Below are 17,692 nucleotides of genomic sequence, written 5' to 3' on the forward strand. Positions count from 1 at the left end.
AAAAAAACGCACATACCAAAGTGCACCTGAAGGAAGGTAGTTAGACAGAGGGTAGTTTCACTGGAGAGTAACAGGATGTCTTTAGTTGCAGAGGAGGCTCAGTGACACCACTGAGGGTGCTCTTGCCACAGGATCCTAAAACATGATTGCATGCTGAGTGAAAAAAAAAAGATGCACAGAGATAGTGAGGCAGACAGAGGGTGATGGATGAATAGAGACGATTGAATAGAAGACAATTCAGGCCAGTCAGTAAGCCACTGGCTGAGGTGCAGGCTGTTTTATAAACTGCTGTCTTTATTACCACCACATAATAGACCTCTCACTGCTCCTCAGTCAGTCTCTCCCTCCTCTGTCTCAGTGGAAAGGTAGGTTAAAGAGGAACTGAATGAGAGTCGCTGCTTGTGTCTGTTCCTCAGGGATCCACCAGAGGTGATGATTCACTTTTAAGAGTTCACCCAAACTTCTCCTGTCCTGTCAAAGCTCTCATTTCAGCACCTAAATGAAACCCTCCTCAACTAATCTGAAGCTTGTTGTTCTTGTGTGTTACTTCCACCCTGTCTGGCCTGGACCATCACAGCTGCTTACACAAGTATCTACAAACTGGGTTATGAGAAAGCTGGCCTGTGGGAGCACCTGACCTTCGGTTAGGTGATGTTTTGTCTGTTCTCTTCCCTCTACTGTCCTCTCTTCTCCTCCCTTCTTGACCTTATCATATTACTGCCACTTTCTCATCGTTCTGTCCCCTGTCCTCCAGCTCCACCACCCACTCTCCACAGATCTCTTCAGTGTGGTTGGCTCATACTGTGCAGATAAGAAAACGACTGAAACGAATATCCTGATCTGAGTCTGGTGGCAGGGGGGTGCTGTCATCGGAAACCAGCATGCTCTCTTTGACAGCAGCTTGGGCTATCAGTTTTAACAAAAAAATAAAAAAATAAAAAGCTTCCATCTCATCTGAGTTTAATGGAACAAAGGCGGGGTGATAGCCTCGACTGCATTAGTGGAAGAAGAATAACTTTAAAGAGCATGTCTGACTTGAAATGTACAGACTCAAAATATATTGGATAACACAAGCAAGGCCCCAGAGTCTACAGACACCACATTCAGTCTGGACATCGGGGCCATTCAACATAGACATGTAGTTTGATGGGAGGAGGGAGTGAGAATGAATCACAGACAGTAGTACCCATAGTTGTTGTGGTTGAGGATAAGTTACATTAAATTGAGGTTGAACTGGGAGTACGTGAAGGTATATGGTGACAGCCTCTAATCCCAAAGAATATGATGGATCAATTAGGCAAAGACTGGCACGTTAGTTTATCATTGTACTTGAACATTGTATAAGTCATTGCAAAAGAAAAAAATCTGTGTATGTCAATGTACAATTTATGGCGTAACACTGCCCCCTGCTGTTCACAGTTCGGACACAGACATAGTTAAACCATATGTCAAATATTATTTCCTTACGATTATTATACTATCACCACAAATTAGCAATGTTCTTCCTTTTTTTGTCTTTCTTTCATGCATTCATTTATTTACACATTTACTTTGTCCCCATCTCCCCTTTTCTTCCTTGCAAACATAAACCTTCCACATTACTAGATTCACTATGGGCCCTTCTCACCACACCCATACACACACAGCGCACACAAGCTCCTATGTTTTGTAGATGTCCTGTAAGTATTTCTGTTGCATCCGTTGAAATAAAAGTCTAGAAACAAGTCTGGTTTTAAACAGAGAAGGAACTATACACATTGTGCATTAACAAACAACGTGCATTAATGTAACACAGACACAGGTTGGGGGTGTGACCTGTGTTAATGTAACTGCATACTGACACATGGAGGTGGATAAAAGTCCATGCGTGTGTGAGATGCATGAGAGAGGGGGTGATTGTTTATGAGTCCAGTCACAGAATGGAAGAAACTAGTTCTTGTGGTGTGAGGTTTTGGTCCTGATGGACTGCAGCCTCCTACCAGATGGAGGGGTGACTCAAAGAGTTTGTGTCCCAGGGTGTGAGGGGTAGTTTGCAAGCCTCCCTGCCTGCCTCAGTGTCTGCAGCTCCATTACTTTATACTTTCACACCACCAGTGGAGAACTTAAGAAAGAAAAAAAAAGTCATAATTTAATTTTAATTAAAGTTCTGGATTGTTTGGCTATGCATAATTAAAAAGACAGACACACCTAAATTAACAGCAAAACAACTGCTGGATAAGGCCCTTGATCCAAATGTAATTCATGACACGGGCATTTTTTTTTTAATCAAAAACATAATGGATTGAAGACATCATTAGTGGAAGAAGAATAACTTTAAAGAGCATGTCTGACTTAAAATGTGAAGCACAAAAATATTGGATAACACAAGCAAAACTATATTTTAGATAGAAAGGAGAAGTTAGAAAAACTTCCAAAAGTGAGTGTACTGGGATAGAAAATGAGAGTTACATTTATACATTTGGAGCAGATGAGAAATTATAATCAAGCAAATGATTTTTTTGTTTTTGGATGCGTTTACAATATTGGCCTCTAAAATACTATCCACTAGAGTACAAGGAACACGCGCTAGGGAACACATCTAATGAACAGTGCTGACAGCAGAATGATATATATATATATAGTCTGTTCATTAGGTCTAAACCTTTTATTATTATTATTATTATTACTAATTATTATTATTATTATCGATCTTGTAAAACATTAGACAATATTCTTGGGATGCCTATTTTTTGTTCTTTTGCCTAATCAACTCCACTTTTGTTGGTGAGTGTTGTTCTTCAACGATAATGTCAGTTTTAGTGTCATTTTATCTATAAAGCATCTTTAAAGCAACAAACTGAACAAAGTGTTACATGAACTTAAAAAAGAAAGCATTCAAAAGTTAAAAAAAACACACAGTCAACACAAAGACAAGAGACGAAGGAATTAGTAATACTAAATTAAAAGCAGTAAATTAATGCCGACTTTATACCAATAAAAAGAGCAGCTCTGAAATTAAATGAAATGGCAATGAATGAAAATTAGTTTTAAGAAACATGTCAGAAGACACTGAACAGGAGGAAAGAGGGAATTTAGAGTTCAAAGAAAGTTTGGTATGTCACTCAATCCCAGATCATGTGTTGTTAAGTGTGTCAGGATGCACCTTTCCACAAGAAAAAGTGAGGTGATGATTTCTAGAATAAAAATCAAAAAGTGGGTGCGGACTTCTATAAAGCTTGTGATTTCACTGCCAAAATGCTGGTCAGCAGACGTTTCCCTATCCTCTACTAATTAATTCTGTTATAGATTTAGGATTGTTTGGTTTTAATTTGAACATAATGTATTGTCAATACCTTCTCACCAGCAACCGAAAAACATTGTACGCTTAGCTTTTTGAGTAAATCCATATAATATTATAGAAGCCAAATGTGTTTTTATGGAAGGTCTGCAAGAGTGAGACTCTGCTCAGCAGAAAACATAACAATCTGGTTATGAAATAGAGAACACCTGAGCAACTGATGGATCAATACTTCCCCCCACTGATCAGTCTCTCCCTGACTGAGCACATATTTCTCTTTATTGAGTGAATTATAGAGAACAGAACCATTGATGCTGTGCAGGAGCTGTAATGATGTTTGCTGCTGTGAATTTGGCCACTCATACAACCCAATCGATGTGTGATGCTCAAAAAAGATCAATACTGGTGTGGATGCTTTCCTCAATAAAATCAAAATTAAGAACATTTGATAGTCCCAGCCAGACTGCTGCTAAAGACAGAGCAGCCAGAAACCCCACATTGTTCATTTGTCAATTTAACATGTGCTCAAATCGAAGTCAGCGTTATATTTCAAATCCAGTGCTGCAATTTCTGACTGGAGTGTGTATCATGAAGAATTCAGCAGGGACTATTCAACAGGTCGACATATAGGACTAACCAGTATAAGACAGACAGGTTTAAACATTAACTTGTGTGGTAATAGTTAATAACAGGATTTGAACCAGTGACCTAACAGTCCCATGTTTGCCTCTCACAGCACTAGTCCATCTTTCATTTTGATAGGATAAAATGTTGTGACTTGCTGCTGTAGGTGTACAGCCATCACAACATACCCATTACAAATACAATGACACCTTTGTTCACAGGTTCAATTTATTTTATTTGTGGGAGTTGGTGTATCTACACTGTAGCCACAAAGGGTGTTCATACTGATTGATATCGTCAGTCTTTTTTTTTTTATCACTGTTCACATGCTCTCTGTACTTATATTGTATAGGCTAAGACTAACATACTTTTATACTTACTGAGCTACCCACATTGATGAAAGCTTTGATATTCATGATAAATGTTTATCTTTCTTGTCTTCTTGTCTCATCTGGTTGCTGTGCCCTGCAAAGGTTTACACTTTGCTTAAGGATCACATTACAGCTCCTGCAGGACACTACAGGTAATCAACAAAGACTGTATATAAAAGGTAATCAGCTGGGTTTGTTTCAACTTGTGCTGCATTCACTGGCACTTAGGAATTTGGACACACCTTCTATTGTCCAACTCAAATAAGTCATGTTTCCCAACTCATAAATTGAGTACATTTTCAGTTTCACTGTATACAACTGGTGTAAGAATGACAGGAGATATCGATTTCTCCTTGTCTGACATAAACAATGTCAGGAAGTATGTTAACAGACAAAACATGTACAGTATGTATCTTTATTCCCCCAGCATCCCCAACCCTCATCCCCTACCCAATCCAGGGTCTGTATCCTCATCACACCATTTCCCTTCCCTTCTGAGGACAGAGGTGGCTCGGACACCCAACCAACACAATTGGTCACAAGTCACGCGGTTGTGTGGTGGCAGCATGGAGGGGGTGAGTCCAGGACGCTGGAACTTGAGGTGTTGTGGGCTTAACTTAACGAAACATTGGTGAAGGGAGGTGCCCACTTGAAAACCTCAATAATTTGTAGCATATTGACTACTACCGTTGGCTAGGCTAGTTAGCTGGTGTCTTCTTGTTGCTGCTAGCATGTTGGTCAGTTTTCAGTTGGACCTAGCTTCAAAATGTGTTTTGCCTGGGATCTTGGCACAAGAGATTGTAACATCTTATCCTGCGTAATAATGAATACAAGAGTCCTTTTCTTATTTCCTGAGCAAAAACAAGAGAAACCACAGAAAACAAAACTCACCTCTACTTGGAAGGACTGTAGGTATCCTCTGAACATGGAGTGGCTCAGCTGTTGGATAGTCACAGGAAAAGAGGAGGAGCAAAAAGCTTTTCCATCAAGGACTTTCTAAACCACGCTCAATCAGTGTCCTCCAATCATTGCTCAACATATGGAAAGCTTAAAGGCAGCAGGGCTCCCAAGTTTTGAAATTAGATTTTTTTTACTTGGGCTGTTTAAAGATGATTCATAAGCAAATATCCTGCATAGTTCCTAGACTGTAACAAGCAACTATTTTGAAATAATAATAATAAATTAAGTGATGAAGTGATTACAGGTCACGGACATCCACTTCCAGTTCTTCTTTGACGAGTGCGCATTTTCACGTGGAGGCCACGGTTAGGCCTTCCTATTTCACTTATATATTCTGATTGGTTGCTGATTGACATGACACATTGGCAGCCTGCCTGCACCTCATCTATCATAGATTACTCATCTCTAGTCTGTGTGCGGTGAGTTTTATCATTTTTCCACGAAATGTCATATATGGCGTTCGTTTGTCCAAATTAAATAATAGCCTGTTAGCATATTGTAATTCAAGTGTCATGAGAGAACTGTTGACTTCTGTGCTTCCTCCTGGTTGTATTTTCAGGCTTTATAAAAATCACCCTGTGACAGTATTTTTACACCAATCACAGGCCATTTTACAGAATTCCCCTATTGGTTACTCTACGTCAATTTCAGGTCCCAATGTTAGTGAAGGCTCAATGGCAGACTTCTCCATGCCAATTTATTGTGTGCATGTTACAGTTACTGGAGTGTCAGTGCCAAAGTCGGGAACACTCTGGACCGATCTGATCAAAGAAAAAAATGTCCAGATGGCTTATTTGAAATGTTTTCACGCTGAAAAGTTTGCTGGGTTTAAATGCGTTCACGGGGAGAAGGGGAGTGGAACTGCGGCCGTAAACAAGAAGGAGGAGGGGGCAGTGAAGATTTTACATACCCTGTCTTTAAAAAACAAACAAAAACACAGCGACCACTGCAGGCAGGGAGGGAGCACAGCATTACGCAGGCAGACATGTAAATTCATTCTTCCTGTACACATTCGCCCCGAAGTGTGGTAAACATCAGGTATGTGAAGAGGTATTTAATCTAACATTCATGTAAACAGAGATGCAGTCATTCAGGTAACAGTAATGGATGAGTATGTTTCCGCATATACTCCAGTTAAGTAGGCTATAACATTATGACCACCTTTAATATTGTGTAGATCTCCCTTGTGGCTCATCAGAGAATGAACGTGAGCTTTCTGAGGGTGTCCTGTGGTGTCTTCAGTGGGGTCTTCTCATTAATGTTTAACATTTCAAAATAGCTGAAAGGAATTACAAAGTGATGCAGACTTCACCTCTGACTGCTGAGGATTATGATGCCAGGTAACTCCACTGATGTCCACATTTCAACAAACCCACACAGAGATGAAGGGAGACTGAGGAGCTGTTGAGCTGTTTTGTCTCTGGATTTTTTCTAAATATCTGACTTTCAATACATTGTACACATAATAACCACAGGTGTCTGCAACACTATTACTTCCTTGTAGAATTTTTACTTGGTGTTTGTGCATGAAAGCTCGGTTGAGTCTGAATTTACTGAAGTGAAGAGTTCTGATTAGAATTAAAACGCAGCTAACTGAGTGTAAAAGGGGATAGATCCCTCTCTAACACTGGCACTTTGTGTTTTGGTTTATTATTACATTTGCTTTTTGTGTGTTTTGTGTGTTTTCATACTGTGATATTATATTATACTATCTCAAACTGCTAAATGTTTTCATTCAATAAATTTGAGAAGTTGAAATATTTCTTTGATTTGGGTTGAGTCTTGTCATTAAGAGTGATGGTGGGTCCAGAAGCCAGACCAGATGAGAAGAACCACTGATGTAGAGCACTAAAAAAGTATAGTCTACCTGTAATTGATGTAACTGTGTGTATTGTATTGTATTGTAGGTGGTGTTTCTTTTGCTACTGTGTGGATTATTTAATTGGTATTATGCATTTGTCAGCCCACCCAGTAAATTTCACGTTTTTTTAGTTAATACAAACAGAGGACTGTGGTTTAAGTTACATATGATCAGGACAAGTACAATGAAAGAAACGAAAGAGATGAGTATTTGCAATAACACAAGATGGGTCATTTGATTTGATTTAATTATATGACCCAAGTTACTGCATACTGTTTTTGGATTGCGTGCATGTGGTCTGCATGATTACCTTGCAACAAGGTTTTCTTCCTTATACTAAACTTCTTTTTATTTTTTTCCCCTCTCTGCAGGGATGCTTCCGTTACTGCAGCCCAAACTTTCGGGCTCCTCCTTTGGACTGCCCCTCAACTTCCATTCTCAAAAAAAAAAAAAAAAAAAAAAGTCTCCAGTGTTATGCTGAATTCATGGTGTAACTTCTGCAACTTTGACGTAAGTGCGTTAAATGTTAGTAGCTCGACGAGAATTTACTACCTAAGTAGTGCATGTGATTTCGCGTCGCTCCGTCTTTACGGAGTCGCATCTTTATATCCCCCTCATCCTCATGTTTCAGAGTTAGCTTTAGCCTAGCTGGAGTTAACCTGGAAAACAAGCACATCAAAGGAGCGTGGGAACTCCAGGAAGATGTGTAACATAACGTGAAAAGGCCGACCTGTTTTCAGCTAGTTAATCACGGTGCTTGACGGGTTTTACTTTTTTAAACTAACTCAAGTTAGCTGGCTAACGAAGTTACCCAGCTAACTCCGTCAACCCAAGTTAACGTCCTTTTCTTCCCTCACGAGACAACGGCAACAGGCTGGTTTATCCGCACGAACATAATACAGATGGAGAAACTTTAACTTTACTTTTCATCGATAGGTGACGTTAATTTGTCGGTTTAACTCTAAGATACTTGACCAAAACTACGCAGCATCTACAACTCGGCTCTCAAATGTAGTAGTCCTGCACTAAATCCCTCCAGGACTGTTACAATGTTTGGTTTATGCCGTACAACCGTATGATCCGTTTGGAGGACGTGGTTTGTGGTGCTGTTAAAAACAACTATTCAATCAGCCCTTTAAAACTCAAGAAACTGCTTAGACGATTTGCAAAACGCCTTAAAGAAACTCTGCAAGTCCAGTTGCCTTTCTTTAAGGATAGACTACGACCTGAAGGGCTGAGAACCTTCACAAACATAAACACTAAACAAAGTGTTTCTGTTATTTAGACAAGCCCACGGACTAAAACGAGTTTACCAAAATAATAGAAACCTGTGTTGGTACTACAAGCCTCCAAAAGGAAAACACACATGCTCTTTTTTTTTGTTTATCAAAAGTCAAATTAAGAGTTTCTACAGATTTTCAGTTGTTACATGCCACTTCTGGGAGATAAATGCAACAAGAAAAGAAAAGTGTTTTCACAGATCTGCGAGTTCTTCACACTGCAGGTTATGAGAAGCAGAATATGAACATGATAAATACTCTCACTTTCCTTTGGGCAGCTGTGTCTGCAATTTCAACAGTGATATGATTTGTGTCTAAGGTTTTAGGCTGTTTGTGTTGTCAACAAATACAAAAACTGAAACTTAATCTGTCCATTTTTGTTAACGCATTAATGTGCAGCTACATTAGCTTTATTGAGACAATTTCATTTTTTTTGTATACTTATAGTGAAGTTATTAGTATAGTATTTAATTTTGACCAGCCCAAAGTATATGTTAAAAATAAATAAACTTAAAAAGTTTACATTTACTGATAATTTTTTTTCATCTAAATCACGCTTGCTGTCATTTAAAGTGGAAACGATGACCTGATATCAACCAAATTATATGACTCATGATTTCTGTTCCCTCTAGTGGCCCAGAGATGATCAATACGTAACAGCGGAAGACTGAGGGCCTGTAACGGTGTAGTAGACATGTCTCCCAAAGTGCCCGGTGGCCAAGGAAGAGGGGACTATTCTGCAGTGCAAGTCGCTGTTCGAGTGCGTCCCCTGCTGCCTAAAGAGCTTCTCCACTGCCATGAGAGTTGCATCACAGTGGATGCTGAACTGCATCGGGTTACTCTGGGTCACGACCGTCACTTTCTTTGTGACTTCCTGTTTGAAGAATCATGCTGTCAGGAGGAGGTTTATTCTGTGTCTGTCCAGCCGCTCATAGATGCCTTCTTCCAAGGTTTCAACGCTACAGTCTTTGCCTATGGACAGACAGGCTCGGGCAAGACTTACACCATTGGAGAAGCTAATATTTGTAAGTTAATTATTTATTTTTGCTTTGCTTCGTTAGATTGTTCACTTCGGTTATTATTAAATTATTTCAACAATGTCTGCAGGTATGTTTGCCCATCTGTTGTATGTACCAACAAAAGTTGGTGGTATATTTTATTCAAGTCTTTTCTACAAGGCCAGTTGATAGTCGGTTTTACTGTGTTTTCAGGTTCCTTCAGAGATGAGGAGCAGGGTATCATACCCAGGGCTGTTGCAGATGTCTTTAAGCTGCTGGATGAAAATGACCTCACAGACTTCTCTGTCCGAGTCTCCTATCTGGAGGTCTACAAAGAGGAGTTCAAAGACTTACTGGAGGTGGAGACTGCCAGCAAGGACATTCACATCCGAGAGGATAAAGGCAACATTGGTATGTAGTACACCACCATGTTTGTTTCTGAGCCTGTGTTTGTGGAGTCATGTGAAATATTCTGAAGCATTTAACTTCAGATATAAATATATAAAGTATATATACAAAGTGTTTGTATGTGTGTCTTGATAGTTTTGTGCGGCGTAAAGGAGTGTGAAGTGGAAGGTCTCGATGAAGTGTTGAGTCTACTGGAGTCAGGAAACACGGCCAGGCACACTGGTGCAACTCAGATGAATCCAAACTCCAGCCGGTCACACACCATTTTTACCGTGTACATGGATCAGCGCCGGGGAAGCTCTCGCCTTTACGGGACTGCTACGAGTTCTGGACCACAAATGTTGTCTTCCAAGTTCCACTTTGTTGACCTGGCAGGGTCAGAGCGCATCTTAAAGACGGGGAACACTGGAGAGAGACTGAAGGAGAGTATCCAAATTAACAGCGGCCTTCTGGCTCTGGGAAATGTTATCGGGGCACTTGGGGACCCGAAGAGGAAAGGCTCTCACATACCATACAGAGATTCTAAAATCACAAGGTAAATTTGATCAACTTCCTGATTGAACAAAATATTATTTCACAGTACCAGTTTGATTTATTATTTTTCATCTTTGTCTGTACTAGGATACTAAAAGACTCTTTGGGAGGAAATTCAAAAACTCTGATGATTGCATGCATCAGCCCATCTTCCTCAGACTTTGATGAGAGTCTGAATACACTAAACTACGCCACGAGGGCCAGAAACATTCAGAACCGGGCCACAGTCAACTGTAAACGCGAGCCGGATCGCGTGGAGGGCCTGGAGCAGCAAATCAAGGCCCTTCGCAGAGCCCTCGAAAACCGCCAGCGCTCAGAGACCCGCATCATTGCTCACGCTGATCCAAACAGGAGGCCTCGACTCGGAGAGGGAGAAATCAGCAGAATACAAGCCCAGAGCGCTCACTATAGGACCTGCACAGACACTGCTTACAGGTTAAAGCCCCTTCATTAATGGAGTTACATTAAGTATTTTAACAGTTAACCACTAATTGAAATTCTACAATGATGTGATACGTGTTATAATTGTGCGTTATTTTACAGATACCATAATTTAATGCTTATGCTATATAAATTAAATCCAACTTTATTTGTTTTAATAATCAAAATTAACCCAAAATACTTGATAGAACTCAGGGTCCTGCTATTTACAAATCAGTTATTCTTGTAGAGTCAATATCATTTTACTTGTGCACCTTGTTTGTGTGAAGTATACATAGTGTCAGTGTCAAATTATAATATGTCTATCATTGTTCAATTTATTTATGTTTGCCTAGACACAGAATTCTATGAAACTTTAGTTTCTGGCTGTTTACTCCACTTGTTATGCAGTACATCTCTCTTCTCAGCTCTTCTCAGTGATGCTGTGGGCTGTGATCAGTGAGATATCCCCTTGATTAAATAATTAGAATTTTACTGGTTAGCGCCTCCTTCAGTTTCTGTGTTGCTGACTTGTCACAGGTTGCTGCGGGAGCTGCAAAGTGAAGGTGCTCTCACTGCGGAGCAGAGTCTGAGAGTGAAGGAGTGGCTCTGCTCGGTGGAGGAGGAACGAAGCGGCCTGACCACTGCCTCTGGGCCGGACAGCGGCATCGAGAACAGTTCCACCGAGGACAGTGTTGGACTGCGGAGGGGGAGGCCTTCTGTAAGGAACCAGGTACATTTCTTTCGCTCTCTAAAGTGACTTCTGAGGATTACTTCAGTCAACTTTTATGTAGATAGAGCACTAAATTATTGATGACTTATCACCTAGGACACAGACGCAATGGAGGAGAGGTGGAGCCATGAGCAGGAGTGTGAGAAAGACGACAGTATAGCGCATCTTCAGTCACAGATCCAGCGGTTGGAGCAGGAGAACACAGACTTTCTTGCAGCTCTGGAGGACGCTATGGAGCAATACAAGCAGCAAGTAAGGCACGGTTTATTACTAATTGTTTTTTTGTTTTTTTTAGAGTTTAAAGGTGTTTTATTTGTGCCGTCAACACAGAGTTGACGTGACATATTCCTGATTTGACTGTTTTCCTTCTCTTTCAGAGTGATAAGCTGCAGGAGCAACAGGACCTGATAGCAGAGCTGCAGTGTCAACTTTCTACTCCTGGTCTCATGGGCCTAGGCCTGAACTTAAAACTGCGGCCACACACAGCCCCTATGGGCTCCATGCAACACAGTCAGAATGGAGGCGTATTCAGACAGGTGAGCAACCAGCAGAGCTACCATTTCAAAAGTCTCTTTAAAATGCAGAGAAAGGCATCATTTATTATTTGGTCTTTGAGCATTTTCATACAGGTTAAAACCGTGTAGCAGAATATGCTGCAGCTTGTTGAATTATTTTTTTTTGTGTGTGATTGCAGCTCAGTCCAGTGGCTCACCTTGGTAATGGGCCATGTGTTGATCTGGATGGGCAATTTTATGAGGAGCTTGAAACCTTGGGAGGAGCAGAAATTCATCACAGGGAAAAAGAGGGCTGTCATTACATCCCTAGCCAGGAGAGGTTCAAGTATGTTGTTGTCATAATTTGCAGGCGGCACTGTCTAAATTCAGTTTAACATTCACAGTCGGTATAACCTCAAGCTGAAACCTTAAAATAGTGTTTGTAAAAGAAATTCAGCTATTTTACAGATTGGCGCTTGACTGCTCTGGCATTCATGTTATGTGTGAAGTAATATACTGTGTTGTCATGATTGTGTCAGGCAGGTGAACTTGACCTGGACCAAGAGAGATATGTTGTCAGGAGGACTAGCAGCTGGTGGCAGAGGGCCAGTATCTCAGCAGCCTGAACCAGACCAACACCCCTGTTTAGCCAGAAAAGCATGTAAGCCTAACAGTGTATTTGACCAAATAGCAGCATATCTGGGGTGTTATCCCAGAGCTCTCTTTCTCTATTTATTATTTCACCTCACTCAACTCTTATACACTGTCTAAAATCTCTGTAGCCAACTCCAGTACTGGGGAAAGTCTGAAAAGTATTGAAGCCGTTTCTGAGTGGGGTCTTCATCAGGCACAGCAGAAGATCAGGGAGCTGTCTGTCACTATCCGCATGAAAGAAGAACTCATCAAGGAGCTGGTCAAAACTGGTAGAAATCTCAATCACATCACCCCTCCTTACCGTCCAAATAGATGTTCCCTGCTGTGTTTTTCTAATTTAGTTGTCTGTCTTTTTTTTTTTTTTTTTTTTTTTTAGGTAAGGATGCTCAAGCCTTAAACAAGCAGTACAGCCATAAGATCACAGCTCTGGAGAGCGAAGCTGTGCAGGCTCGACTGGAGCTGCAGGAGGCCCAACGACAGCTGCAGGATCTGGAGAGGCAAGAGAGAGAAATCAGTGCCATGGACAAGACCAGAGCACAGGAATGTCGCAGGAAGATAGCTGCTGCTCAGAGCAAAGTCCAGGTTAGACCGTCACATCTCTGAACACATGCGTTATAGTGCAACACACAAGAAGCTAACAGCTATTCATAGATAGAGTGTTGTTGAATTGTGTGACTTTGGGAGAATGTCTTTGTGCAGCTGAGATTTTATTTTGAACCCATCTGGAATGGAAAAATATTTCTGGTTAAATACTAGGTACTAAGTCAGCGTCAACGGGATACTGCTCGTCTGGCCAACCTTCCTGTTCAGAGTGAACGTCGTGTGTTAGAGCTGGAGCGAAGTGTTCAGTCTATGAGACAACAGCAGGAGCAGCTGCAAAAGCGTCTGCGTCAGGAAAGTCAACAGAAACGACGTCTGGAGACCGAAATGCAACGAAGAACCCACAGAGTCAAGGTACTGCTCAGAGGCGTCTGTATTTCCTTGATCAATCAGACGTCATCATTTGTACATGATACATGATACTGAAAGTTTTGATGAGCAAATTTTTGTTGACCAAATATTAATGCCGTATTTTAGTGGGGAATAAACCTATTTCACCTTTTATCTTCTCTGACTGTCACTGATGAAGGAACTGGAGATAAAGAATGAGCAGCAGCAGAAGATCTTGAAGATAAAGACAGAGGAGATTGCTGCCTTCCAGAGGCAGAGACGCAGTGGTAGTAACGGCTCTGTCATCTCATTAGAGGAACAACAGGTGAGAAGATTTTGGTGTTTAATGAAATAAAATTTAATGAATCTGTGTTTCGATTGTTTAAATAAGTTTGGTGGCTCAATCTAATATACAACTTTGGAACTAGTTTTACCCTTCTCTCGCCTAGGGCCAATCTCATGACCTGTACCTTGTACAAACACAACACTAACGTTGTCATATAGTGATCCTGACGCTGTGTTCTGTTCTCATGCGCCTGTGTGCTTTGTGTCTTGAACCTGTGTGAGCAGAAGATTGAGGAGCAAAAGCGCTGGCTGGATGAGGAAATGGAGCGGGTGCTAGACCAAAGGAAAGGACTGGAAGATTTGGAGGGAGAGCTAACTAAACGAGAACAAATCTTGGCCAAGAAAGAAGCCTTGCTACAGGAACGCAGTGGACTAGAGACAAAGAAGCTCCGCTCCAGTCAGGTAATGTATAATATGTAGTTAAACACAATAACAATTCTGTTCAGCAACACAGGAAACTGGCAAATGATGTAATTTTATTTTATTTTTTCAAATTTTCTACAGGCATTAAGTAAAGATCTGGTGACTCTAACTGGACGTATTGAGACCCTAGAGCGACAGCTGAATGAGAGGAATGGTCTTCTTCGCAGCAGCAGTGCTCAAGACTCCCAACAGATCCGTCAAGAGATCTCCAACCTGCGTCAAGAGAAAGATTCGCTGCTCAAACAGCGCGTTGAGCTGGATGATAAGCTGAGGCAGGGTAACCTGCTCTCACCTGAGGTCAGACATCATTTTGGACTTTAACGTGATTGACATGCCTTAGCAATTAAAATGATCAGCTCTGAGAGGAATGTGGAAATTAGTCGTCAAATTATTATTTGTTCACATCTTCATGAAGCCCATCTGTTCACTCTGATTCTGGCAGGAGGAGCGAACCCTTTTCCAGTTCGACGAGGCAATTGAGGCTCTGGATGCAGCTATTGAGTACAAGAACGAAGCCATTACTCAAAGACAGCGACAGCTCAGGGCTTCTGCCAGTATGCTCTCCCAGTGGGAGATGAACCTCATGGCCAAGCTGAGTTACTTGTCTGCATCTGAGACCAGAGCTCTGCTGTGCAAATACTTTGACAAGGTTGGTATAACACCCAAAACAAGAAGAAGTTAACTTAAACCAGCTATGCACCATGTTGGTGGACCTAATTTCTCGCTAGTTACTTGCTTTAATATGCAGTTTAAAGTTTAATTGCATTGTGCCAAGGTGAGACTGAACTCTGTATGAGTCGGCATGCGCGCTGAACAGCATTTATGTGGCTGTGTCATGTAGGTTGTGTCTTTGCGCGAGGAGGAGCGTAAGCTGCAGCTCGCTCTGGCTGAGCTGGAAATGCAACTAGACGAGCAGCAGAGGCTGGTTCAGTGGCTGGAAAATGCCCTCGATCGCACGCAACTGGACACAGATCGACGCCTCACACAGCAGCAGAAGGAGCACGAGAGGAGTGTGCAGCTCTTACTGCAGCAGTGTCGAGGTGAGAATTTACAAAAAGTGTTCACTTATTTGTTTGTTTGATCATTTAATCAGTCACTCATGTTTGTGTCCTGCCGTCCCTACAGAACAAATGGATGAGGGTCTGGCAGGAAGGCAGCGGCAGTATGAGGGATGGATCCATAACCTCAGCAAGGAGCTGAACCACTACAAGGCTGCTAATCTGGAACTAAGCAACAAGCTAAGGGAGCTCTGTGCTTCATCCAGTCAGCAAAAAGAGCATCCTAAAGGTTTGTTTGTCTTCTTACGCTCATGATAATTGTTGTGTTTAGATATTGCCGCAAAATGGGATTAGTAACTACAGAAACTATTTAAGCTTTCTCTTTAAATCCTGACAACCCCGTGTTTACTATCTTCCTTTACTGTTTAGCTTGTTTATTTGCTTTGCTTTGGTATAAATATAGCCTGATTTATTGTGGGCTCAGATCTTAAGTCTGTAGGGTAGTAATTATTGTTAAATATAAAGTTTTCCTGCACTTCTAATTGTTCTGAGCTCATGCTGTCTTTCAGTCATACCATGTGATGGTAAACCTTCAAACGTTGGCAGCATGGAAAAGCTGACGCGCTGTCATGACGACAACACAGGAAGCAGAGGGGCGGGTCAGTTCGATCGACCCTCTAGGTCCAGGGAAGAAATGCGGGAACTGGTGAACACCCCTCTCCCATCCACGTGGAGACGCTCCTCTCTCCCCACCGAGGAACCTGCTGTCATGGAGGAGCTTCAGGGGGCCGGGGACGCTTCTTTTAACCGTGTAGTTCAAACTGGTATGGGGTCCTGGGGCGGGCAAACATCCCTGCCTGCGGTTAAATCTCGCCGGGAATCCCGCCGCTCCAGCCTCAACGTCGGACCACTGACCTCAAACAATGCATTAATCGATGTACGGAGAAATCCTGTCTGAGAGTAAATGTGTTGGGTAACTCTTGACCTTTCACATAGATTTATGTTCTGTGGTTTCTGAAAGATTTTTTTAGTATTTGTATTTCAATTTTTTACCTGTTTTTTTTTTCTTGTTTCTTTTAAATGCATATCCACTGATTTTATACAAAGCACTTTTCACAAAGGTCAAATGTTGTTTTTAAGTTGATAGGTACAAATCATTGCATCATTCTAATCATGTAGCCTTATGGCCTTCATTGATATTTTCTATTAAAATGTTTTTGCCTTGTAAACTCATGTGGGATATGTTCGGGTCCAGGCTCCACGTCCTCAAATTTTCCACCCAGCTCTTTATTTCGTCTGCATCTTGATATGCAGTATTGAGGGAATAACTTTTTTATTTTTTATTTGCTCCAATACATTTTAAATCATGGTTGGATGGTAACACTGCTGATGTGGAGGAAGCACGAAAACATCTTCCACATCAGCTGAGTCAAGCGTGTTGTATTCTACGAGTCTGGATTCCAGGTAAAAATGGCATCACTGTTATAGTTTTGAATAATGCTTTAAAAATCAACATAAGTACTACTTGCAGCAAGAACACATGCATGCATTCACATGAAACTTAAACAAAACAGTTTGAAGATCAATGTGTGCTCCTAACTGTGAGCACACATTGATCAATTGTGATTCAAGTTGACCACCAGATGGCAGTATAAGCACTTGTCTAAAAGTATTTCTAGACTGATATTCATCTTTTTCCCCTGTGGACCCTGAACACTTTACTCCTTGTAAAATATCTTCCCTTTAAAACACAACCCCTTTTCAGATGTCTATGTGTTATAGTAACTTTAATTCTCATTACAAAACTGACATGGTGTTGTAGGCAGTGGAGAAGCAGCCTGTAAAGTGAATACAAACTAAACAGAGCAGCATGAAATCCTTGGAACACAGAAATCATTGAAAACTCTGCAGAGGGGAGGAAGGTTTCAGGATGGAGATTCTTGGCAGCAGCTAATTTGCGGTGTGCTCCATCCTCATAGAAAATTAAACCATTCAACTCACCAGCGGTCTGAGTTGCACACCTCCAAGATAGTGAGAACAAATTATCTAAAGAGACTCCATCAGAGAACAAATGTCCCTAATGGCAGCTTTAAATATATTGTTTAGAGAGATGGTTCAACAGCGAAAGGGTCACGACCCTTGTTTCTTTAATGAAGAATAAAGATTCTGTGTATGTACTCTGGAAACACCATCATGAGACTATTGATTGACCAGGTTTATAAAGCATACAGTACATCCTGCTTCCTTTTTTCTATATTGAATAATTGTGTGAAGTTTTGACCTCTTGTGCAGCTTCAGGGCAAAGCTTTAATGAGCAGATTTCTACCAGCTTAGGTTTGTATGTCTGCAGGAAAATACAGTTCATTTGTGGCTAAAATCTAA

The 17,692-nt window shown here is 41.2% G+C and overlaps 1 protein-coding gene across 1 annotated transcript; it reads left to right on the plus strand.

Annotated features, from left to right (window-relative positions):
* The first annotated feature begins 7,514 nt into the window (after positions 1 to 7,514).
* Positions 7,515 to 16,539, plus strand: kif7 (kinesin family member 7). The gene is made up of 20 exons (XM_047579719.1): positions 7,515 to 7,603; positions 9,006 to 9,398; positions 9,585 to 9,782; positions 9,915 to 10,314; positions 10,401 to 10,748; positions 11,274 to 11,466; positions 11,563 to 11,718; positions 11,844 to 12,002; positions 12,161 to 12,306; positions 12,500 to 12,621; positions 12,743 to 12,883; positions 12,991 to 13,196; positions 13,371 to 13,568; positions 13,744 to 13,869; positions 14,115 to 14,291; positions 14,394 to 14,609; positions 14,755 to 14,961; positions 15,154 to 15,352; positions 15,438 to 15,599; positions 15,880 to 16,539. The coding sequence occupies exons 2-20, from the start codon at positions 9,068 to 9,070 to the stop codon at positions 16,266 to 16,268; spliced, it is 4,074 nt and encodes a 1,357-aa protein (XP_047435675.1). The 5' UTR covers positions 7,515 to 7,603; positions 9,006 to 9,067; the 3' UTR covers positions 16,269 to 16,539.
* The last annotated feature ends 1,153 nt before the right edge of the window (positions 16,540 to 17,692 follow it).

The sequence above is a fragment of the Mugil cephalus genome, chromosome 3 (assembly GCF_022458985.1).
Source record: "Mugil cephalus isolate CIBA_MC_2020 chromosome 3, CIBA_Mcephalus_1.1, whole genome shotgun sequence".
Lineage (NCBI taxonomy): Eukaryota > Metazoa > Chordata > Actinopteri > Mugiliformes > Mugilidae > Mugil > Mugil cephalus.